We start from the raw sequence: 27,292 nt of genomic DNA, 5'->3' as shown, positions 1-27,292 counted from the left end.
TGCCGCTAACTGCTTTCCTATTTCTCTTTATCTGACAGCTCCCTCATCACGAATGATGCGGAAGGCTGACGGTCGTGTATTATTTCGTTGGGGAGAGTGTGAAACACCTTCTGGTTAGGACCATTTCCGTCAACCACTATATCACGGCATATTTATATATATACACACACATATATATATATATATATATATATATATATATATATATATATATATATATATATACACACACACATATTCATTTTTAACTTACTTTTTATATATTTCCATTGTCTTGGCCGGATTATTTATAATACGTATATGTTTAATGTTTGAACGGTTTATCAATAACTTTTTGCAAATGTTTGCTGAGTAAATGTTTAGGATTACATAATAACAAACATCCTGGAGACAAACAGTTTATTGTAAAGCATAAATTGGAAATTACTCCACGTTAGCTTTATCTCCCTGGTACTGGCACGAAGAATTCACTCACACTATATACAACAAATAAATCTCATACATACAATATTTACATATAAATTATTCTGCATTATTTACAAACATGTACAAATTATGGCACACATAGGAACTTTGGGCAGACCTTCATGGGACTGAGGCCTGGAGGGGGTGGGGGAGGGAGGGCTTTTCATGGGGCTGGTGCTGAGGCCAGGGGGGGTAAGAGGGCCTTCATGGGGCTAAAGCCAGAGGGTGCGGGGATGGCCCTTCATGGGGGCAGAAAAAGCCAAGGGGATGACCTTCATAGGGAAGCGAAGACCAAAAAAGTAGAAAAAACACACAATAAACAATGAAAACAACTTCAAGAACAATAAACAGTTGACGGTGAGAATCAAGTGAACACAACAGTATATGTAAAACACTACACTACAGTAACCTTGTTATCTTTGTTTAACGTCCAAGAAAGATTCCAATTGCGTGTTGTATAGACAACGAGAGTAAATAACAGATGAATATCATCCACGTAACATTGAGGGACAAATGGAAGCTTTGTACACATCCCAAGAAAGAAAAATATATATATATATATATATATACTATTTATATACTTAAATAAATTATTGGACTTTGGATTCCTTTTTTTAACATTTTTAGATGAATATTTTCGCCATAGAAGTGAATTCACCGATACTGAACTATAGCACAGTAAACTACATCCAGTGATCAAATGCTGAAGTTTGATCGATGACCGACCGATGGAACATTTGGGATATACGCTATTAATATCAGCATCACTCAGGATATATATATATATATTGCATGTCGGGCTATACCAGGGGAATGGCTGGAAGGATATCAGACCCTACGTATTCACACTGAGGAGACTGGCTCAGGGACGGCGAGGAGCGCTGGAGTATTATTTCCTGACCAACTTCTTTGGAGACATTCGGAAAACGGGGCGGTGACATGAGCTGCAGGTGACGGTGGTCCTGGAGGCCAGGACGTGGGAGTGTTTCTGCTTGAAGTAGAGGTTGACTGGCAGGGAATAGAGGCGAGGGAAGGAGGAGGACGAGGATTGTGACTGGCAGGGGAGGACTGGAAGATGAGGCTGCAGACAGGGATGGACAGGGAGGTGAAGAGGCTGGAGACAGGCAAGGACAGAAGATCACCGAGATGTACTGCGCCTCTTGGAATGGCAGAACCCCCCTACATGCGAGTGCTGAAGAGCAGAGACGAGGAAGACTGTGTTTGGGGAGCAGCAGGAACCAGAACTACTGAGTTTCCGCCTCATTTTCCACGTCGAGTTCTTCCTCTTCCTCATGCTCGAGTACGAGTCCCTCCTCCTCACCCTGCTTCTCTTCGGCCTTTCTCTCTCCTCCCTCGCCGCCTTCGTCTTCTTGCTGCTGCCGTTTGTGCTTTGTTCTTCGGTTCTGAAACCAAACTTTGACCTGCAGAAGAGAGAGAAAATACGGTTAGGATTCGAGTTCATTTCGGAACTCTACTAACATTCACGGACATAAAATTGGGAATGGAAAATCTGAAGGAAACCAAGCCATAAAATAAGTGGTTATTAGATCCTGCATATATGTATGTACTTTAACTGAATAAAATACTATTATTATTATTATTATTATTATTATTATTATTATAAGGTATCACTAGCTCTCCCGCAAATCACTTGCACGCGTCAAATTATTTATACGAAAGCTCACTGAACATAATTATATAATTTTGAGAGGATATAAGAGAGAGCAGGACCGCAAGTCCCTGTATCCTATAGAGCTATAAAATGGTAATGCAACGTTTCACTGGCCAGGATATGTCTGTGTTTTAGATGTATCTGATAACTTTTCAAAAACTCGAGAATCAAATGTGAAAGAGAAATCTACATTCTCCTGAACATCATATAGTACAATGACTCATACTAACATAAAGATATCACAAGAGCTTAATATATCCATGCGATACTACTGAAGTTATGCAGCGGGATCGAACTTGCGTTCGATCTTGTGTGACAGTGATCTTGAACCCCGTCTATGTAGAATAAACTAAAATGTCAACTGGTTATCGCTGTGGTGAATAGCCACTTTTGTGGCTAGAAAATTGACAGAAACATTGCAGTAGGCCTATTGGCACATGCGAGGCAGGACCTCCCGAAAGGCAGGTTCCCGTTTGAGACAGGTTCCCGTATGAGACAGGTTCCCGTATGAGACAGGTTCCCGTATGAGACAGGTTCCCGTATGAGACAGGTTCCCGTATGAGACAGGTTCCCGTATGAGACAGGTTTCCGTATGAGACAGGTTCCCGTATGAGACAGGTTCCCGTATGAGACAGGTTTCCGTATGAGACAGTTTCCCGTATGAGGCAGGACCTCATCGAAGCATATTCCCTAAAGTACCGTTTGAACTTATTCTTTAAAACTCTCCAAAAGTATTCAACTCGATGACACTGCTGCTTGGCTCCATTGTTCCACTGAGCCGAGGATCTCCTATATTCCTCATGAATCTAAATAGTTCCAATTTGCTTTATTGTAATCAGTTTGCCTTTTTTATGGGTTTGTTTATGTTTTAATTTACATCATGGGATTATATCCCCCCCCCCCCGTGTTCATCCTGTGTCTCATGAGAAAAGCAGAAGCATCCAAAACTTGTAGTTGGAGTCAATAGTGACGTCAATCATAACTTGTTGTCAACAAACATCTCGTGCCCATATATATATATATATATATATATATATATATATATATATATATATATATATATATATATATATATATATATATATATATATGCACCAGAGGTGGTACCCTCACAACTTTTTATATATATATATATATATATATATATATATATATATATATATATATATATATATATATATATATATATATTATATATATATATATAGAGAGAGAGAGAGAGAGAGAGAGAGAGAGAGAGAGAGAGAGAGAGAGAGAGAGAGAGAGAGAGAGAGAGAGAGAGAGAGAGAGAGAGAGAAAAAAAAAAAATTTTAGGTTAGGAAAGGATAACACAGGTTAGGACAGTGAGGTTAGGAAACGTTCAGTTTGTCTGAAGAGTAGTGATGAAGGTGACAAGTTGTACTTTCTCGGGTTGTAGACATTACTCAGGAAAGCATGACTTTGTTCCTCCAGTATACGCCAGCATCACAAGGTGCTCTCCCTCCCTCTCTCCTTCTCTTCCTCCCTCCCTCCCTCCCTCTCTCTCTCTCTCTCTCTCTCTCTCTCTCTCTCTCTCTCTCTCTCTCTCTCTCCCTCCTTCCATCTGGCACCGTTGGCACTCCGCTCCGTAACCAGCTGCCATCACCGAATAAGTCAGTTTTAAACTCAAGTTCAAACATTTTATTCATAAATGTCTGTTTAATGCATTCATAATTGGGTTAGTTTATTAAGTTTACAGTGAATTATTTACCCAAAAAAATTGCACGGCATTAAGCGTGGTCGTTGGTACGACCACGCACGAAACACTGTGCGTGTTAGTGGCTTTGCATGAATGTAAAAATACCAATTCTATGTAACCTCACCAGCCCATATTGTCCCTTCGTGTAAATAAATTATAATTATTATTATTGTTATTATTATTATTATAGGTAGTGGAGGGAGGAGGTTTGGTTAGAAGGGCGTAGGTATGGAAGGAAGGAGGTGTGGAAGGGCAGGAAGGTGTGGAACCAGGTGTGTAGGGGAGATGTGGGTATGGCCCTTTCCACTACCGATCACAGGATGGGTATTGGGAGCATAATAAAGAAAGAAATGGAAGTGGTAAGGTCGGAGGAAGAAGAAGATGGTGTGGGTGTTCTTAGTAAATAGTGAAGAGCAATTTTAAAGAATCCATATAATAATAATAATAAAGAATGCCAAAACAATATTAAAGAACATAATTATAATATAAAATAATATAAATATACAACCATATTAATATTTAATTAAAGTATAAAGGTACAGTAATATTATATATATATATATATATATATATATATATATATATATATATATATATATATATATATATATATATATATATATATATATGTCGTACCTAGTAGCCAGAACTCACTTCTCAGCCTACTATTCAAGGCCCGATTTGCCTAATAAGCCAAGTTTTCCTGAATTAATATATTTACTATAATTTTTTTTCATATGAAATGATAAAGCAACCCTTTTCTCTATGTATGAGGTCAATTTTTTTTTATTGGAGTTAAAATTAACGTAGATATATGACCGAACCTAACCAACCCTACCTAACCTAACCTAACCTATATTTATAGGTAAGGTTAGGATAGGTAGCCAAAAAAAGCTAGGTTAGGTTAGGTTAGGTAGGTTAGGTAGACGAAAAAACATTAATTCATGAAAACTTGGCTTATTAGGCAAATCGGGCCTTGAATAGTAGGCTGAGAAGTGCGTTCTGGCTATTAGGTACGACATATATATATATATATATATATATATATATATATATATATATATATATATATATATATAGTATATATAACTATACTATACATATATTACTAACCGATACATTAACAAGAACATCTGCCCCCACACGAGCACATGAAGTTAAGAGCCATAAGGACCTAACTGCATCACATTAAATAAGCTTCATTGTTGCCTTCTTTCCAAGACCGAACCCCCCCCCCCCCCTAATGTGTTCTCTCAGCGTCACTGTCTCTCTCCTCCTCTTCTCTCTCTCTCTTCTCTCCTTCCCTATTGTAACCCCACATCCCCCCTCTTCAAGCCTACTGTGGCTCCTATTCTACTATCACCCCCCCCCCTATTTCCCCTCCCCTACTGTAACCTTCCCTAACATTGCTGAACAGAGAACATGAACGGGAAGAAGTGATGATACAAGTAGAGGAATGAATAACTGATGAATAGGGAGAATGATGAAAGAGAGGATAGACAGACAGACGGATAATTAGACGAGCGAGCCAAGACAGAAGGAACAAGCTAAGACGTTGAACGAAGCCGAATAGAAAAAAATGTGTCGCTCGATCACTAGTCAACGATAGTGTCGGAACTCTCATGGTACTGGAATAGGAACTTGGGTCGTATGGTAAGTTCTCGCCTGTGGCCCTTTCCCCCCGTCTTCGTGAGCTTCTTTGAAGTCTTTTAATACATTTGTTTATTGTGATTATATATATATATATATATATATATATATATATATATATATATATATATATATATATATATATATATATATATATATATATATATATATAATGTCAGACCAAGAAGGGAGGATTAAGACAGGAGATTCCTTCAACTAATACGTCTTCATCCTTCTGAAGATGTATCATTAAATGCGCAAGTACTTAAGGAATTTCCTGTCTTAATCCTCCCTTCTTGGTCTGACATTATCACATTGCTCACCACGTGTTAATTTCTTCGATATAAAATATAATCATCTATATAATGTTACAATTATTATTATTGTTAATATTATTATTATTATTAAGTTAATGAAGCATTTTATCATATTTTTTTTACCGGTGATTAATATAAACTTCACATAATGACTCCAAGTCAACTTCTAACACCATCTAGACGTTATCTAGAGATGATTTCGGGGCTTTAATGTCCCCGCGGCCCGGTCCTCGACCAGGCCTCCACCCCCAGGAAGCAGCCCGTAGCAGCTGACTAACACTCGCAGGTATCTATTTACTGCTAGGTAACAGGGGCATCAAGGTGAAACAAACATTTTGCCCATTTATCCATATGGATAAATCTAGCATATCCTGGCAACGCGAATATAGAGCATATAGAGAGAATATAGAACACCAACGGTATATAGAGCAACGTATTATTGTTCTGTGGTATTTGTAAAATTCTTTTCAAGTTCAAACAGACTGCTTGAACGATGGATCTGGAGCGGCGCAATTTAAAGTATGTATTATTGAATTTTATCTAATGATTTTTAGATTAAATTTAATAAATTTAAATTTAATTTTTAAATTAATTTAAATTTTAGATTAAATTTTTAGATTTAGATTTAAATAATTTTTTTTATTAAGGTTAACATATATTTAGATAATATGTTAACACGTAGATTAACGCGTTAAGAACTTTCATAGTTCTATAAGTGAAAATAACAATAGCCAATACTTCAACATTTAATAAATGTAATAAAATCACTTAAAAAATAAGATCTTTAATGATGCAAATATTACGAAAGTATATGTATTAATTATAGAACAACACACTACGGAATGATGGAAGAACGCACCATGAACCACAGCGCCGCCACAATAACAATAAATCACAGCGCAGCAGACTCTGGAGCCTGTACTAGTCAATTAAGGATTGAGAAGCGGGGCCCAAGAGCCACAGCTCAATCTTCACAAGCACAACTTGGTGAGCAGCCCCCGATATTGCTTTCAATAATGCTAGATCCTGAGCACCTCCAAGAAGACAGTAACAGACCACAGCACCTCCAAGAAGACAGTAACAGACCACAGCACCTCCAAGAAGACCAGTAACAGACCACAGCACCTCTAAGAAGACTGGTAACAGATCACAGCACCTCCAAGAAGACCAATAACACACCACAGCACCTCCAAGAAGACCAATAACAGACCACAGCACCTCCAAGAAGACCGGTAACAGACCACAGCACCTCCAAGAAGACCAGTAACACACCACAGCACCTCCATGACAATAAGCCATGCGACCCACAATAAATACATAAGAGTCCATGACACCTGTCAATACATCCATAGAGTCCATGACACCTGTCCAACACATCCATAGAGTACCATGACACCTGCCAACACATCCATAGAGTCCATGGCACCTTGCCAACACATCCACAGAGACCGTGACACCTGTCAATACATCCATAGAGTCCATGACACCTGCCAACACATCCATAGAGTCCATGGCACCTGCCAACACATCCACAGAGACCGTGACACCTGTCAACACATCCATAGAGTCCATGACACCTGTCAACACATCCATAGAGCCCATGACACCTGCCAACACATCCACAGAGACCGTGACACCTGTCAACACATCCATAGAGTCCATAACACTTGTCAACACATCCAATAACAACACCATACACTTCTCTCCCTGCAGGTCAAGCAAGCGAGAGAGAGAGAGAGAGAGAGAGAGAGAGAGAGAGAGAGAGAGAGAGAGAGAGAGAGAGAGAGAGAGAGAGAGAGAGAGAGAGAGAGAGAGAGAGAGAGAGAGAGAGAGCGTATGGGACATGCCTCACTAACCTCGGACGAAATAGCTGGGTGATGCAGGGTGCTTGATTTTAATAGCGAGTAAGAGTGGGAATTATTCCCATTTTCCACCTCCTGCGATTTGACCACAATGCACCGGCGTTCTGGTCGAGTGGGAAGCGTGTCACTGAGTCAGCCGGTTTTGGGAGAGATAATTTTGGTGGTTGAGGAAGTGGGGGGGGGGGTGGAGTGGGTGGTTAAATGAGCTGGGGTGAAGTTTGAATTTGAAATGCTAACCTTAAGATATATAGAATGTGACCTAAGCAAAATTTACAACACTATTTTATATATATATATATATATATATATATATATATATATATATATATATATATATATATATATATATATATATATATATATATATATATATATATCTGTGTGTGTATGTGTAAATCATAAAAATTAACACGTGATGAAAAATGTGAGTGTCGACTACAAAGGAAGAATTGAAACAGGAATTTCCTTAAGTACTTTCAGGTACTTTTGTATATAATAATACATCTTCAGAAGGATCTTGAGAAGGAGGATTCCATCTTCAGAAGGATCTTGAGAAGGAGGATTCCATCTTCAGAAGGAATATATATATATATATATATATATATATATATATATATATATATATATATATATATATATATATATATATATATATATATATATATATATATATACACACATTTTCCCCCCACATTACTGATCAAAAAGTGTCGCCAAGGTAGTTTCTAACTAGTAGTGTCCCCTCTGTGTTAAGTGAGGGGGGGGGGGGGGAACCTGATGAGACGTTGAGAAGAACTAGTATAGGGGGAGGACCCCTTAAAAGAGCTGGGGGAAAGGGAGGTGGCCGTGGGTTTGAGTGGGGTGTGGGCGTGGCTTTAAGCAGATCATGGGCGTAGGTTAGGATGGGCGTGGGCGGTGGGGGGGGGGGTATGTACAGGTAGATGATGAGTCAAGCTTTCGTCACAAATTAGCCGGCTAGCAGCGTACGCTTCCATTGTAGGACCGTGGCGCCCAAGATTTTAGTGTACTACGGTGTGGCGCCAAGGCTCCCAGTCTACGGGTGTGTGCCCCCCGCCACAGCTCTCAGTGTAGGGTGTGGCGTCGACTACAACACTTAACTCCATTGCGATAATTAACACAAAAATTCCAATGACAATTGCATACAAAGATAAACACTAAACTGTCTTTCAAGAAAAAACACGTCTAATTATGAGCTCCGGAGCGGACTGTGCCAGCTGATGGAAGTCGTGACATTTACCTCTCTCTCTCTCTGAGAGACTGAGAGACTACATCAACTGCTGCAAGTCGTGACATTTACCTCTCTCTCTCTCTCTCTGAGAGACTACATCAACTGCTGCAAGTCGTGACATTTACCTCTCTCTCTCTCTCTCTGAGAGACTACATCAACTGCTGCAAGTCGTGACATTTACCTCTCTCTCTCTCTCTCTGAGAGACTACATCAACTGCTGCAAGTCGTGACATTTACCTCTCTCTCTCTCTCTCTGAGAGACTACATCAACTGCTGCAAGTCGTGACATTTACCTCTCTCTCTCTCTCTCTGAGAGACTACATCAACTGCTGCAAGTCGTGACATTTACCTCTCTCTCTCTGAGAGACTACATCAACTGCTGCAAGTCGTGACATTTACCTCTCTCTCTCTCTCTCTGAGAGACTACATCAACTGCTGCAAGTCGTGACATTTACCTGTGTTTCTGAGAGGTTGAGGGACTGCGCCAGCTGCTTCCTCTCGGCGCCCACCACGTACTGGTTCTTCTCGAAGGCTTGCTCCAGCTTCAGCAGCTGACTCGGGCTGAACGCCGTCCGGATCCTCTTGGGCTTGCGGAAGGGCAGCAGGAACGTGGGGAAATCGTGGCCTGTGGAACGCACACACTCGTCAACAACCCACGAATGACAGGCTGAGGTAGCTAATTGCCTAAGTCGAAACTCTAGTAATGTCTGATTTCCTATAAGTAATTCTCAGAAGGCACCAAGCCGGGGAGACTGAAGTATTTTCCTATAAATATTCATATATTTTATTTAAATATATAAGTGACCTACCCTACTCACTACAAATAATAATTCACCATTGCAGGTGTTCACAATCAACGATATATAACATTTAACATATATATTATTTTACACAGCCGAAGTAAATTATATATATATATACATATCGGAGGTGCATGACCGCGTGATTGTGGGGACTGACGTGACAGGCAGAGCGAGGTAGACACTCTCAACTCTCCCTGTCACTGCTTGTCAAGTGGTGAGTGACACTTACCGCCAGGGAAGCCAGGAGGGAAGATCCTGCCGTGGCGGGAGAGCAGCCACGGGTAGAGCGGGTAGTCTCGCGGGCACGGAGGCAGCGGCGTCCCGAGCTGCGGAACCTGGCCTTGCGTCAGGAGAGGATGGGGCATGAGGTGCGTGTGGCAGGTGTGGGGGCATGGTGTGGCCGCTGAGGGGCAGGAGTTGAGGCGACAGGGGCACGCCAGCACCCGGCAGGAAGTTTGGCGGTGGCAGAGACGCTGGGCTGGTGAGCGGTGACGACGCCTTCTTCTCGTCGTCGTGGTGGGTGATGGGGGAGTGCGTCCTGACGGGAGACGTCAGCGGCGACGGCGGGTGGTGATGGGGTTCCTGCCGGGCCTGGTGCACACGGATTAGCTGTTCTTTCAAGAGTTGGTCGCGTATTTGATCGCGCAGCTGTTGCTCTCGGGCGAGAAAAAACTCGCGGGGCAGGCCGAGGCTACCGAACTCGCGGGGCGAGTAGTGCGGCGGCGACTCCGGCAGCTTGGTGTAGCCTGACGAGGGCGGCGACGCTGACGATCGTTTCTCATCCCCGCAGCCCACCAGGGACTCTATGGAGAAACCGAGTCGTGGGCGTGTTGGCACCACGGGCGTGGGTGCTTGTGGCATCATCAAGTCTGGGGGGACACTAAAGTGTTCTCAGTAAGTCTAAATAACACCCCACACACTTCCAGCTTGCACACACTCTCACCAGTAAGTGTTGTTTTGTCTTCCTCGCCACAGAAAAGTCACAAGATATGAGGTCACAGGATTACAAGTTCCGTGAGCTCAGCACGCTAGGAGTTCATGCGGACTTATACGGCATACTGAAACTGTTCTACTCCTTTTACGTTGTTCTGTCTGTTCTTATCGCCATTATGAGCCAGCGTGGTCAATGATTGGTCAATTAGCACCCGATTCTCTGTTATTGCTTTTAATGGCGAACGCTCATTGGTCGTCGCTAAACTATGGCTCCGCCTACAACCCCTCAGGTGCCGATGTTTTTAATTACGAGCTATTTATTTCGCCCATTTCTCCCATCACTGTTATATATTTCGCTCTACTTCTGCTAAAACCTTTGACAATGTTATCAAATATCGATATAATACTAGATTCTGTTCAACGGTCTTAGAGAAAAACTTAATTATTGTATGATGTAGTGAATGTGAGACTTGAAGGCGGATGCCACTCAGAGCTCAACAGTTCCAGCCCACTGACTCTGCGCGCCATCTCGTGCCAAGAATGAGAACCCCCTTCAGCTCGCTCTAGCGACACACAGACAGACTTTGGTAGACCATGAATGTTCAACTCCGGATTGAGCTCTCACTGCATGATTCACCGAGAACAAATAGCAACTTGTTGGAGGGCGGTGATTAAACTACATTGCTCCTGCTGGGGCTTTGTGAATTAGATCAATCCAAGTCCACCCTCCCTAAATAACGCCAATACACTGGGACGTTGTTATCGCGGGTAATAATAATCTAGTAATGTGTCTCGTTAACATTATTGCCTCTTTCAGATCTTAAGAGCGTGTGCTAAAGCCTAAATAACTATGATAAGGGTTATTGTTAGGCAGAAGTTCTAATACATGTTGCGTTTTCACTGTATTGTATTTGTTGACTGAATTCGATTTGCGATAAATGAACAGCTGAATAAAGAATAAATAGTATTCTATTTATTCTAGAATTGAAAGAATAAAGAGTATTCAGAGAGGGACCTTGTGGATTCTCACCTAATATTTTCTTCTCCTACCACTCCTATATTTTTATTTATTTGATATATATATATATATATATATATATATATATATATATATATATATATATATATATATATATATATATATATATATATATATATATATATGGCCTCCTCTCTTCACGGGACAGTTAATGTTAACATCATTCGTACTTTTATAAAGTTGAAATTTTCATTACTCGCAATATGTTATGATTACAGCAAAACTTTAAATATCTGTTTACTGTGATCATGTTAGTTATCATTATTCGTATCATGTTATCATTACGTTAAAGTTATTAATCATATCATGATTAAATCATATCATTAACTGGAAATTTTGTGTTCATTATTCAAGTCGTTTATTCATAGTTTATATATTGTATGCATGGTCTATGTAGTTTATATATGATTCGCATCGTTTATGCATAGTTCATATTATTTATTCATGGTTTACATAGTTTATACATTTTTCATATCGTTTATATCGGGTTTATATCATTTATACTTGGTTTATATCATTTATACAAGGTTTATATCGTTTATATCGGGTTTATATCATTTATACAAGGTTCATATCGTTTATATCGGGTTTATATCATTTATAATTGGTTTATATCATTTATAATTGGTTTATATCATTTATACAAGGTTCATATCGTTTATATATGGCCACCATCCAGATTTGTAGTTCCCTGTATATAACATTTAATAATAAATGTAAGAAAATGAATGACAGCAACAATACATTATTATTATAATTAAGTATTAAATAGCAAAAAACACAATATAATAATAATAATAATAATAATAATAATAATAATAATAAAAATAATAAATACACATTATTTGTAATATAGGACTGTTACAATTCACAATTGTAATTGTGTGTAGATTTCGCGTGACAGGAGCTTAGGAATTGTTCTGATTGTAGCAGGTGAAACATGTGTGGGACAGACACATGTTGTAGCGACTATTTGGTGATGTTTTCCTGAGGAAGAGTGGGTTGTGTAGGACCCCAGTCTTGAGAGTATTAGGGTGCTTATCCCTGAAGGAGAGTGGGTTATATAGGACCTCAGTCTTGAGAGTATTAGGGTGCTTACCCCTGAAGGAGAGTGTGTTGTACAGGACCACAGTCTTGGGAGTATTATGGTGGTTACCCCTGAAGGAGAGTGTGTTGTACAGGACCACAGTCTTGAGAGTATTAGGGTGGGTGGTTACCCCTGAAGGAGAGTGTGTTGTACAGGACCCCAGTCTTGGGAGTATTAGGGTGCTTACCCCTGAAGGAGAGTGTGTTGTACAGGACCCCAGTCTTGGGAGTATTAGGGTGCTTACCCCTGAGGGAGAGTGTGTTGTACAGGACCCCAGTCTTGAGAGTATTAGGGTGCTTACCCCTGAGGGAGAGTGTGTTGTACAGGACCCCAGTCTTGTGAGTATTAGGGTGCTTACCCCTGAGGGAGAGTGGGTTGTACAGGACCCCAGTCTTGGGAGTATTAGGGTGCTTACCCCTGAGGGAGAGTGTGTTGTACAGGACCCCAGTCTTGGGAGTATTAGGGTGCTTACCCCTGAGGGAGAGTGGGTTGTACAGGACCCCAGTCTTGGGAGTATTAGGGTGCTTACCGCTGAGGGAGAGTGTGTTGTACAGGACCCCAGTCTTGGGAGTATTAGGGTGCTTACCCCTGAGGGAGAGTGTGTTGTACAGGACCCCAGTCTTGGGAGTATTAGGGTGCTTACCCCTGAGGGAGAGTGTGTTGTACAGGACCACAGTCTTGAGAGTGTTAGGGTGGGTGGTTACCCCTGAAGGAGAGTGTGTTGTACAGGACCCCAGTCTTGGGAGTATTAGGGTGCTTACCCCTGAGGGAGAGTGGGTTGTACAGGACCCCAGTCTTGGGAGTATTAGGGTGCTTACCCCTGAGGGAGAGTGTGTTGTACAGGACCCCAGTCTTGAGAGTATTAGGGTGCTTACCCCTGAGGGAGAGTGGGTTGTACAGGACCCCAGTCTTGAGAGTATTAGGGTGCTTACCCCTGAGGGAGAGTATGTTGTACAGGACCCCAGTCTTGAGAGTATTAGGGTGCTTACCCCTGAGGGAGAGTGTGTTGTACAGGACCCCAGTCTTGAGAGTATTAGGGTGCTTACCCCTGAGGGAGAGTGTGTTGTACAGGACCCCAGTCTTGAGAGTATTAGGGTGCTTACCCCTGAGGGAGAGTGTGTTGTACAGGACCCCAGTCTTGAGAGTATTAGGGTGCTTACCCCTGAGGGAGAGTGTGTTGTACAGGACCCCAGTCTTGAGAGTATTAGGGTGCTTACCCCTGAGGGAGAGTGTGTTGTACAGGACCCCAGTCTTGAGAGTATTAGGGTGCTTACCCCTGAGGGAGAGTGTGTTGTACAGGACCCCAGTCTTGGGAGTATTAGGGTGCTTACCCCTGAGGGAGAGTGTGTTGTACAGGACCCCAGTCTTGGGAGTATTAGGGTGCTTACCCCTGAGGGAGAGTGTGTTGTACAGGACCACAGTCTTGAGAGTGTTAGGGTGGGTGGTTACCCCTGAAGGAGAGTGTGTTGTACAGGACCCCAGTCTTGGGAGTATTAGGGTGCTTACCCCTGAGGGAGAGTGGGTTGTACAGGACCCCAGTCTTGGGAGTATTAGGGTGCTTACCCCTGAGGGAGAGTGTGTTGTACAGGACCCCAGTCTTGAGAGTATTAGGGTGCTTACCCCTGAGGGAGAGTGGGTTGTACAGGACCCCAGTCTTGAGAGTATTAGGGTGCTTACCCCTGAGGGAGAGTATGTTGTACAGGACCCCAGTCTTGAGAGTATTAGGGTGCTTACCCCTGAGGGAGAGTGTGTTGTACAGGACCCCAGTCTTGAGAGTATTAGGGTGCTTACCCCTGAGGGAGAGTGTGTTGTACAGGACCCCAGTCTTGAGAGTATTAGGGTGCTTACCCCTGAGGGAGAGTGTGTTGTACAGGACCCCAGTCTTGAGAGTATTAGGGTGCTTACCCCTGAGGGAGAGTGTGTTGTACAGGACCCCAGTCTTGAGAGTATTAGGGTGCTTACCCCTGAGGGAGAGTGTGTTGAACAGGACCCCAGTCTTGAGAGTATTAGGGTGCTTACCCCTGAGGGAGAGTGTGTTGTACAGGACCCCAGTCTTGAAAGTATTAGGGTGCTTACCCCTGAGGGAGAGTGTGTTGTACAGGACCCCAGTCTTGAGAGTATTAGGGTGCTTACCCCTGAGGGAGAGTGTGTTGTACAGGACCCCAGTCTTGAGAGTATTAGGGTGCTTACCCCTGAGGGAGAGTGTGTTGTACAGGACCCCAGTCTTGAGAGTATTAGGGTGCTTACCCCTGAGGGAGAGTGTGTTGTACAGGACCCCAGTCTTGAGAGTATTAGGGTGCTTACCCCTGAGGGAGAGTGTGTTGTACAGGACCCCAGTCTTGAGAGTATTAGGGTGCTTACCCCTGAGGGAGAGTGTGTTGTACAGGACCCCAGTCTTGAGAGTATTAGGGTGCTTACCCCTGAGGGAGAGTGTGTTGTACAGGACCCCAGTCTTGAGAGTATTAGGGTGCTTACCCCTGAGGGAGAGTGTGTTGTACAGCACGCCACACTAACTGTATGTAATCTGGATTTGTATCGAAGAAAGTCGGTGGATCTGAAGCCCAGTTTAAGGGGGGGGTTAAGTACCCCCCTCCCCCCCCCCAATTATCGAGGCAATGGCGTACATCTCAGCATCCAGGTGATGTGTAACCATCGTCAGACTGTCAAGTATTCTGTAGCCGTTAACAGTAACGTTCGTTACTGTTAACGAATTATTACTGTTAACATTACCGATAACAGTAATGTTTGTTAATGTTTCAAGCGTGGATTGGATATGTTTATGAGTGGGATTGGGTGGTTATAGATAGGAGCTGCCTCGTATGGGCCAATAGGCCTTCTGCAGTTACCTTGTTCTTATGTTCTTATGTTCTTAACGTCTTTGGCTTGTCTAGTAGAGGTCAAATTTGTGACCATGCTTAGGGCAGGTGTATTTACTCAGGAACTATAAAACTCTTCTAATCATGTAGTTTGATTATTATTAATGACAATATTATTTATGTTATTATCGTTATTATCATTATTATTACTTTAATAAATAATAATACTTTATTATTATATTATTATTATTAACAATAACAATTAATACTAATAAATAAATCGTGTGATTATTGAAGTAAATATTAATACAAATAATAGTAATAATATCCCAGATATCTATAATAAGAGTTTTCTCAATTGAAAGAAAATTTGATAACAATATACATGGAGAGTAGAGGACCTCACAGAACCCACTTCAGGTATAATCCAGGTAAGAATATCAACAGATAACGATATGACGAAAGTTCACTGTAATGTTACTCAATTTTAGTATTGTTCCTCTCTAAGTATTTCTTGTGGAATATTTTATTTAAGCCACATTACCCTTAATGAATTATTTTGAGATTCTCTTAGTTTTGGAACTATTTATATATATATATATATATATATATATATATATATATATATATATATATATATATATATATATATATATATATATATATATATATATATATATATATTAATTTGTCGACCTGGTAGTTAATTTAGCAACGACATCACAAGTAAAGTCATTACGTGTTGTAATTGTCGACATTACAACACTAGTAAAGTCGGTCAATTACATCACTAGTAAAGTTCAAGTAAACATTACTTGTTAAGTCGACTCGCTACTGTTAGTCTTTCTCAGTTTGTACCAATCTAGTTATACTGTATCTGCATCAGTTTCTTTATATCCGTAACGAGAGCGAGAAAGAGAGAGAGAGAGAGAGAGAGAGAGAGAGAGAGAGAGAGAGACAGAGAGAGAGAGAGACAGAGAGAGACAGAGAGAGAGAGAGACAGAGAGAGAGAGAGACAGAGAGAGACAGAGAGAGACAGAGAGAGAGAGAGAGAGAGAGAGAGAGAGAGAGAGAGAGAGAGAGAGAGAGAGAGAGAGAGAGATAACTGGCGCGACACCGTATTCATGGAGTAACTCTCCCAGAGGTACTGTTAGCCTATAAAATAATACTTACTCCCCCATTGTCGAGAGAATCTCCGCCCGTGAAGAGCGGAGACTCGACGGATCATGACCCTGACAATCTCTTGTTTTGGTAATACTCGGGCGTATGGTAAATAGAGGGATGAAGCCGTAGCGAGTTCGCTGCGTTATAGAGCATCTAGTTGTATAGACAGCCTGATCCCGATGGCTTTGTCGAGTCTTCGGTGTGTTGGTGCATGGCATCCTGCAGCTTTCTGGCATTTGTATGTATTTATAACGCGTCTTCAGGGATCACGACACGCAGAGGGAGGTGGAGGTCACAGCCACCGGAGCGTTCGGGGTGGATATCCACTCTTTGGAGGAGAGGAGTGCAAGCTTAGGGACCTGCTGATGTGACCCGTCGGAGGAGGTCCCTAGGTGATCGTCGCATCTACTAAGGTTATGATAAGTAAGCGATAATAACTAGCATGGGGGTTAAGCGTAAACCAGATTTACGTTTGAGAGGTCAAGTCTTGTGCTGCTATTATACATTATGTCTACCATGGTTCGTCATTCTCTCTCAACCTGAAGCCTCAGTAGGATAAGTTGGCCAGGAAAATACGCACATTAAATACTTTTCTCTGCTTAAATAACACCTTATGGGGTAGAATTACACGGTACGCTGTGAACATGGGGTCACTGTGCTTGACGTATCTTGCTACAGATGGACTAAGATGCGTCCGTCTCTCCGGACTTTATCTCACGGTCTTTTAAACGCTCAATTTACAGTCAGAGTGTTGTTAGAATGACAGCCGGCAACTTCTGTACTTCGTTTGGTTATTCTATTATAGTTTTAAAATTATGGGTTTCTTCGCCGGACGCAGCGGAACTAATGCTTTTTTAACAGCTGACAATCAGTTTCTGCAGCCTCTCTTCCTTCCCCTTGGACCCTCCCTCCCTCCCTCCCTCCCTCCCTCCCTCCCTCCTGGCTTCCCAGCCCTTCCCTACAGCCTCATGGGATTCCGCTGGTCCCATCCCAGCCTCTCCCAATCCGTCCCGCCAGGAGTCAACACGTGCTCCCCCGCCCCTCCTGTCCTCCCTTCCTGGTGCGTTGGACCTCCGTGACAAATAATGAAACCAATTAATGTATTCTAAACGGCAAGGATTCACTGCAAAGGGTCACTGCCTTGAAACCACTTTCTAAGAAATCTGTTAACCACTGTCAAGGACTATAGTCAAGAACTGCTGTCAAAAAAACACCGTCAAGGGCCACTGTCTTGATAATACTGTGAAAGTACCACTACCAATGACCTCTTCCAATTACAACTGTCAAGGATCATTCTCAGTTACCACCGTCGACAACTACTGCCATAGACACCCCCTTCCCCCTTGTCCACTTGTCAAGAACCACAGCCAAGAAACCTTTCCTTAAGATACCATCGATATCTGATGTGAAGAGCAAACAGAATCTGTTGCGGCAAGTGAAGGCTGGCGAGGATGTCCCCGGGGGGACCATGAACGTATAACATCATTGCTGACAATAGCAACATTAAGGTAATTCCATGACACATCATTTCTCTAGCCTCCTTTTATGTGGCTCCACGACATGCCCAGCTTCACCTGTGAGGGGAAACTACTTACTGTTGATGTCATCTGTATGCGCTAAACTCCTCGATTATATGGAACTGTGATAATTAAATATGGATAGACATTGTCTTGGACCTGATGTTCAAGTCTCTTCAATCTCCCCTCATCTGACGCGCCCCTCACTACACCCATTGATGCCCACATGTCTTATCCACAGCTTCCCTACCTTTCCTCACTTATATCCTCACCCATCACTCATACATTCCACTCTACGAAGCATCCCCTACCACACATACACCTCCCCTCGATACTGGTGCCTCCAGTACGCCCCCATCAACCCATACAGCTCCTCATTGCCGTGACCTCACGTGTCCTCGCTACACCTCTTGGAGGTCGCAACGCCGCATTTTTTTTTTAATCAGAAGATGAGAATCAAATTGCCGAGATGAATGGTACCGGGAGCTTTTAGCTTTATAAGCCACATGGGACCAATTTGCAGGCTGGAGTCAAGAGAGGGGTCGTGCGGGGTCCACCCCTTAGGTCGAGACGCCTCTAATCTCACCACGGGAGAATCGCCTTTACTTGCCATCGGTCTTAGGGGCCCTCCCCTCGAGCCGCGCAAGGGGACTGGGGGTGAATTTCAGGATTATTATAGTGCCATTGTGGTGTCCCTGCTCAAGAAACTCATCAAGAAAGCCATTAAAAATTATGGATGTAATGAGTATGTCAGACTCGCATAAGTAATCAGCTTTGGGATAATTATATTTGAAGTGATTTATTGATTGTCTTACGTTTCTGTCACCTCAGCATGCATTGAGGTTAATTATGCACTCTGAGACCTTCCTTGGGCAGTGGATGCAGGTTAGACATATATATATATATATATATATATATATATATATATATATATATATATATATATATATATATGAATGAGTTTAGGTGAATATGCTATTTTACGGTCTTGGTCAACCACTTGGGCTGGACGGTAGAGCTACGGTCACGCTTCATGCAGGTCAGCGTTCAATCCCCCGATCGTCCAAGTGATTGGGCACCATTCCTCCCTCCCCCTCGTCCCATCCCAAATCCTTATCCTGGCCCTTTCCAAGTGCTATACAGTCGTCCTGACTTAGCGCTTTCCCCCCTGATAATTCCTTCTTTCCTTCGATGCTTCTGATATACTAGTACTCGACATTTAAGTTCTCCGACTTAACAAAGCCCTTTCACGAGGAGGGAGCGAGGACGTCGTAATACTTGGAGTGACTCTGTACACATGCGGTTCAGGCTTGGGTACAAATATTACTAGGAATATGGAATAAGTGTTCATGATAATGACACCAAGTGTATGGTGTCAGTAAGTATGTGGTATGTTAAGGTCTCACACTCTCACACATTATGTTCTTGATTGCCCGTTGGTTAATGTATATAGAAACACTGAGATAAGGACACTGTTCCTGAACAGTGAGCCTGGATCCCGCCAAACACACACCGAAACTACGACGTTGCTACAACGTTCGAACAAGTTTTAACACCTCCTAACCAGTTATAACAACCAATATATCAAGTTCTAACAACGTTCTAATACGTCATAAACACGTTAAGCCAAGATGTAACAACTTTATTACAAGTTGTAACAAGCGGAAAATAGAGACAGTTTCGGTTTGTGTTTCCAGGGATGTGTCACAACGGAAAGGTTGATGATATTCTGGATAGATATAAGAATTTTGTACCAAGCCTGTAATCTTTTGTTGAATTATCTGCATGTCTCTTGCAAATTTCTCTCTGAAATATATATATGTTTATCTCTTAGAATGTTTGGCAATATGTTTATTGTTTGTGATATGTGTCTATATATGTATGAACACGTTGTAACGAACGGGGGTGAGGATAGCTTGAACTACCTCATCCCTTTGTGTGTATTTTACCTCAATAAACTTATTTCAATTTCAATTTCAATTTCAAGACCTTTCATGGATGGGGTTGGGAAGATGTGCCAAAGTAGATTAGTCTAGAGTAGATACTAGCTGCTAGAGTATAAACTAACCTAGAGTATAAGCTAACCTAGAGTAGCTTAGGCTATTTCTACCCTCTTCACTCTATACTTTACCTTCTTAAATGTCTGGCTATGTATGTAATGTAAATGTAAATTGTATTTACATTTCCTAAATTGTAAATACGTTTGTATTTGATGTCAATATGTAAGTAAATGTATTTACCTTCTTAAATGTCTGACTGTCAGTCCAAAATAAGGGAAGGGAATTATCAAGGAGAAAGCGCCAAGCCACTAGGCCTAAATAGCACTAGGAAGGGGTCAGGATAAGGATTTGGGATGGGACAGGAGGGAAAGGAATGGTGCCCAACCACCTGGACGGTCGGGGGGATTGAACGCCGGCCTGCACGAAGCGAAGCCGTCGCTCTGCCGTCCACTCCAAGTGGGTGTCCGAAATGAGAAATCCAACACTAGGAACTAGCCAGGTGGGCGGCTGATGGAGGAATGGTTATAGGAGGGTCGGGGTTAGCCCCCATGCCCTCCTTCACAGTCCTAATGGTTAGGGGGGGATAGATGCCGGGGGGGGGGGGAGGGGGAAGATGTGAAAAAATGCATGTTTTAATGACAGTTTTGCATGCTGGTTGTTCCCAGCACTTAAATGCCATAATATCTCAGGGTCAACATCATCTAGTCAGGTTTGAGGGAGAGAGAAAGAGAGAGAGAGAGAGAGAGAGAGAGAGAGAGAGAGAGAGAGAGAGAGAGAGAGAGAGAGAGAGAGAGAGAGAGAGAGAGAGAGAGAGAGAGAGTGAAAGAGAGAGAGAGAGAGAGAGAGAGAGAGAGAGAGAGAGAGAGAGAGAGAGAGAGAGAGAGAGAGAGAGAGAGAGAGAGAGAGAGAGAGAGAGAGAGATATCCCAACAGTATTAAGGGCAAAAAAATAATAACAGGAGACATAACCTCAACATACAAGATACTAAATGGTATCGACAAAGTGGGCAAAAAATAATTTAGAAAGCGATAGAAAACAATCTTCATACCATTTTTTTTTCACCTTCTCCTCCTCCTCTGCTACCTTTTTCCTTGTTATCACCATTATCTCTTTCTCCTGCTCCTCCTCATCTCTGATGTGCCTCTCCTCCGTCATCTTCGCCCGGTAAATAACCAGTAAATCAAGGTCTTGGCGAGGTGCGAATCATTATTTTGACATTAGTGATCTGAACAGGTAAGCGTTTTATTGCTCTCCTGAGTTGAGGTGGACCTCACCCCTCTACTGGTACGGTGATGGTGGTTGTACAGTGTAAGGAGGTAGAAGGGGGGGGGGGAGTAGTGATGGTTGGGGGCGTGAGCTTTGATGGTGGTTATGGGGGATGGTGGTGGTGGTGGTTATGGGGGATGGTGGTGGTGGTGGTTATGGGGGATGGTGATGGTGGTGGTGGTGGTGGTAGTGGGGAATGGTGGTGTGATTGTGCAGGGTTTTCAAGTTGAGAGATAATGCTGTATGAAAAGGTTATGGTTAAGGAAGTGGGGGGGGGCTAAGAAAGTAGCTGAGAGAGTCGTTCTCTGGGTTGGTGGGGAGGGGGGGGAAGGATGGTGGGGGTTAGTGATCATTTTCAAGACAACGGGGATGGTGAGGGTTGAGTTTGGAAAGGGGGGGGGGGACATGATATACGGAGCGCGGTAGAGGTATAATTAGGTCGTTAGGGAAAAAAGATCATTTATCAGAGCGGCTATACGTGTTCCAAGCACAGGTAGTGGGTGGGTGTGTGTGTGTGTTTCCAAGCACAGGTAGTGGGGTAGGTGTTCCAAACGAGGAACTTTTCAAGAAAAAAATGGACAGTTCTTTGAAAGAAGTGCTGGAGCAACCGGGCTGTAGTTAACCTGCGGGCCGCTCCAAGCAACAGCCTGTTGGACCAAGCACTCTCAAGTCAAGCCTAACCCCGGGCTGGGTTTGGGGAGTAGAAGAAATCTCAGAACCTCATCCAGATATAGTCCAGGTACAAGACGTAATATTATATTCAATTCATCTTCACCTCTTCAAAACAAATTGAGTACAGCATCTCAAGACACAGTGTTTGTCGTTAACAAGTATTTTGTCCCAAAATGGTTTACAATCAAGTCAGAGAGTGAGTGTATACCTAACGTTTAGTCCCAAACGTATACAACTAAGTCCAAAATAAAGTAGATACTTAATGTTTTAACCAAAAATATACAATTAAGTCCAAAATAAAGTAGATACTACATGTTTTGTACCTAAAGTATACAGTTAAATCTAAAATAAATTAGAAACTTAAAAGTTTTTCACCAAAAGTATACAATTAAGTCCGAAGGAAGGAAGGAACTATCAGGAGAAAGCACCCAGCCATTACGACTATATAGCACTGGGAAAGGGTCAGAATAAGATTTTTTGGGATGGGACGAAGGAAAGGAATGGTGCCCAACCACCTGGACGGTCGGGGATCATAATTCCGAGAGAAAAAGAGATACGTAACATTTTCCGAACGGCTCTAAATAGCTATTCCGAACGTAACTCACTGAACGGCCTACACAGAGCCTCCATAGCGGGGCCGACCCTGGAATGTCACCTGTCGCAGACGAGGAGTCACAATAACGTGACTGAAAAAATGTTGACCAGACCACACACTAGAAAGTGAAGGGGGACGACGACGTTTCGGTCCGTCCTGGACCATTCTCAAGTCGACTGTCCACAATGTCACCTGTCCTCACGCTTAAAGCACTCCAGTTTTGACACCGTCGGCCACTGCGTTACGAATTGTAGTGCTTTGGTAAGCTTATAAGCACCGTAAATTTGACGCTCCCGGGTTATGCTGAAGTCATTTCATATTTAATTGTTGTAAAATCGGGGGAAAACGGATTAATTAGCACAGTAGTTGTCGCTGCTTTTAAGTCTATTCATTCAGGTTGGACACAGGTGGGTATGTGTTCTCAGGTGTGTAAAGGTATATGTGTACACAGATGTACAATAGAATATGTGTACTCAGGTGTGTATGTGTACTCAGATATGCTAGAATTATAGGGAGATTTAAAAAAGTTTAATTTATATTCTTTAAGAGTCTTTAAGAGTCTAGAGTCTAGAAAGACAAAGAGAAAGTTTGACAACTGAAGTATATATTTATGAAATATATGACAAAGGGGGATATAAATAAGCTTAAATATATATAAACACAAAATTTAACAAGAAGCAATAAAAGTCAACTGGAGAAGTATAGATTCAGGAAAGACCTGGGTAAATACTAGTTTGGAAAGAGGGGTTGTTGATTTATGAACCAAATTACCTGGGAGAAACAATAATAGACGCAGGATCATGATAGATCGTTTGATCACAAGCGTAGGTTATATATATATATATATATATATATATATATATATATATATATATATATATATATATATATATATATATATGTTTCCACAAACTTGTATCCACAAGTTTGGATGGATACAGATAGGACAGCTGCCTCGTATAGGCCTTATGTAGTTTCCATTAATCTTATGTGCTTCTATATGTACACAGTTGTGATGGGGGCATCAGCGTTCTCACACGTAAAGGGGATATGTGGTTCTGTGTTTCAGTGAGGATAGAGACAATCAGGACGGGAGAGGGAGCTTATTGAGTGCTCTAAGCCGCAGGTGTGTGTGTGCTCTAAGCCGCAGGTGTGTGTGTGCTCTAAGCCACAGGTGTTGGCGCTTACTGCGTGCTGAAAGCGACAGGTGTTTGTTAAGGGGGCTTTACATATCGTAGTATTATCTCTGCTAAAACTATTGTCATCTAACGACGATATGATGTACTTCACAGCTGCTTGTCCGGGGCTATAACAATGCTGATATCAACATGTAACTGACAAAAGGACGCGTGATTGACTGACATCGCTACTCGTCAAGGGCATCATTGCTTCGTGGACCTCACGTCGACACACGTAAATCACAACCTCAAACGTAAATCACAACCTCAAATGAAAACCCTTCAACGCACGTCCTAACTAACCCCGTCTCCTGTTGTGTGAAGGACTCAAACATTCCCTTACAAGGTTTCTGGCATTACAGGATCACTTACAAACAACCCTCAAGCGACAGAAGGAAAGTTGAACTTACTGTTAATAGCTGAATGGTTCCAAGTCTGCGGCACGAGCCTTCTGGGGGAGGGACGATCCAAGAGGTGGTTCCAGATGCGGGACTTGTCGTAGGAGCAGCTGGAGACTTCGTTCGAGGGATCAGCCATCAGGGAACTCTTGAAGAAAAAGAAGAGGTAAATCCTCCTGCCGGACGGAGAAAAGTCAAACTTAAGTCAGGTAGAGGATCCATCATCCTCTGTTCTACCAACATCAGAAATTATAAGGGATTTTTTTTAAGAGGATTTTAGATGAAGGAGAATGATAGCGGAACGTGCAGGAGTTGCCTAAGAGAGGCAGTGTCTTGGTGTAATCATTAATCCACATTCATCCACGTGGCCAACCACTTGGATTGGTCGGTACAGCGACCTTCATGCAGGTCGACGTTCGATTCCCAGTCGGTAGAAGGCAGCGTTCCTTCCCTCCGTTCACATATCCCAGCTTCTATCCTGTCCTCACATTCCTTCCATGTGCTATATCGTCAGACTGGCTTAGCGCTTACTTCTGATAATTCTTCAACTTCCCATCCACGCATTTATACATCATTTTGTCGGGGACAGGCAGTTTGAATATATATATATATATATATATATATATATATATATATATATATATATATATATATATATATATATATATATATATATAACCCAGGCCGTCGAAGACCTCGACGGCCTGGGCTAGAATTTCTGACCGTTTCTAACCCACACGGGATACGAACCCGGGATTCCAGGTTGTGAGACGAAAATGAGAAAAACTGTCTTGCTGGTAATCCCAATCATTATGGATAAAGTGGAGGTGACCACGGGAGAAAATCAGTAATAGCATGAATCCAACTTGGATACAAATATCCATGAAGAATCGGAATGGAAACAACAGTTGAGCAGAGGAGTTGCAGAATCTGCGGTGAGAGTGACGGACACCGCCTTGACCACTATCTACGTGAACGCGAACACCCGAGGGACATTAGAAATAGGGACATTAGAAATATGTGTAGAATAATAAACCCCATATTGTTTGAATTAGGAAAACACTATTTGTCAAATATAGATACTGTTCGTAAAAGATTCCTCCATTTTACACCCGCATGATAAAGTTAGATTTTAAGGGACGACGAATGTTAATCTTTTTGTTTGAGGAGCTGTTCGCTTGAGACAGTTAAGCAAGTCCCAGCTGTGTCTGGGTACATGTGACAGGATGAACAACCCAGCGGGTTTTCTTCCTATTGGAGAGTGTTGTACATGCTGCTATGGCGGTGTGTCCACTCACAAGATGAGTGGCGCTGCCCAATAAACTCGCCCCTCGGGGCAAAATAACAAAAAATTTAAGCACCATTCACTTTAACATAACAGTGTACCGACAGCACCATACACTGTACGAACAGTACCATAACACTGTACCAACAGTTCCATAACACAGTACCATACACTGTACCAACAGTACCACAACAGTCCCCCCCCCTACACTTCATACCTAGTGCACCACGCAGACAGCTAAAGTCAACAGCACTTTCCCTCCACACACCTGCACATAGAGACCACTGAGGGAGACAAGACAGCCAGCCAGGCAGACAGGCAGACAGGCAGACAGGCAGGCAGGCAGGCAGGACTCTCCAGCAGAGCTAGAGCGAAGCGTTGTACTGTCCTCACCAGTCGACAACGAAGTCTGTGGAGCTGGCTGATCTACAGCACACACACACACACCCACACAGGCTGGTGTAGCAACACCTGTGAGCCCTCAGTACCACCCCCCATTCTCCCATTTACGGGTTACAATTGATCGGAGGAGGGGGTTAACCCCCATGCACTGTACCATAGAACAGTGTATGGGGAGGTTGGGAAGGGGAGGTGGGCTATTAAAATAATTGTTTAATATATTATTTTGAATAAATGCTACGTGAGTAGTTGAGAAAGTCATGGTAATAATGAGGGTATGATCAGGGTATGAGGGAATATTGGATCAGGGTATGAGGGAATATTGGATCAGGGTATGAGGGAATATTGTATCTGGGTATGAGGGAATATTGGGTCAGGGAATGAGGGCATAGTGGCTCAGGTTATGAGGGACGCTACATGATAGTAGTAAGCTTAGATAGCCCCTGATGAGGGTACATATTGGAGCGACAAGTGCGTATGTGAGGTGTGAGGACGAACATATTATACACCGCCCTGTGAACAAAAAAGGTGTTCGGATTAATAGCCGCCAGACAATACAAAAACATTCGTTGTCACCTATAACATTGCTGAAAATTCAACTTTTCGAATGTTGAAATTTTCAGTGATGCTGAAATACATTGGATGTTAACTATTATATAACAAAACTGACAAAAACTAATGTACTTTATGTACTTTAGTACATTATTAAAGACTTTCATATATCTGACCTGCAGTTGAACATATATCAGTGGAGATGGTGAAGACTGCAAGTTCACTAGAGTGGGTTACCAAGAAGGTAACCCTCTTACCTTCTTGAACTTGAACTTGAAGCTTCAAGTTCAATGTGTTTGAAGTTAAACAGATATATAATTTGAAGCCATTCATGTTCCAGAGACCAAAGTATTGGCCATGATCCTAAAAGAATGTAAAGATAGCTTTCTTAAACTCTGTTTAGTACATCGTGAGGAATGGGTAAAATACATGAATCGTGGAGGGTTATTGTATGAAACGGATTTTATAATTAGGAGAATAGATCACTTACATCAGTCACCCAGTTAGTTTGATATTTGCTGTGTGAGAATTACTTGAATTAGCAATTGCACATTCCATTCGTTGACAGGAAACAGGTTGACGGATAACTCTAGCCGTATGGGAAGTCACATAAGCCAGTAGGCAATAATGTATTGTTGTGTTCCTTGGTTCTCATA

At 42.3% G+C, this 27,292-nt stretch overlaps 1 protein-coding gene across 1 annotated transcript; it reads right to left on the bottom strand.

Annotated features, from left to right (window-relative positions):
* Positions 1-385: 385 nt before the first annotated feature.
* Positions 386-10,815, bottom strand: LOC123765070 (homeobox protein EMX1). The gene is given in 4 exon segments (XM_069333507.1): positions 386-1,886; positions 9,388-9,557; positions 9,965-10,109; positions 10,111-10,815. Coding segments are annotated over 4 exon segments (981 nt in total). The 5' UTR covers positions 10,600-10,815; the 3' UTR covers positions 386-1,709.
* Between the last annotated feature and the right edge of the window lie 16,477 nt (positions 10,816-27,292).

The sequence above is a fragment of the Procambarus clarkii genome, chromosome 29 (genome assembly GCF_040958095.1).
Source record: "Procambarus clarkii isolate CNS0578487 chromosome 29, FALCON_Pclarkii_2.0, whole genome shotgun sequence".
Lineage (NCBI taxonomy): Eukaryota > Metazoa > Arthropoda > Malacostraca > Decapoda > Cambaridae > Procambarus > Procambarus clarkii.
This window is presented reverse-complemented; position numbering and strand designations above follow the sequence as displayed.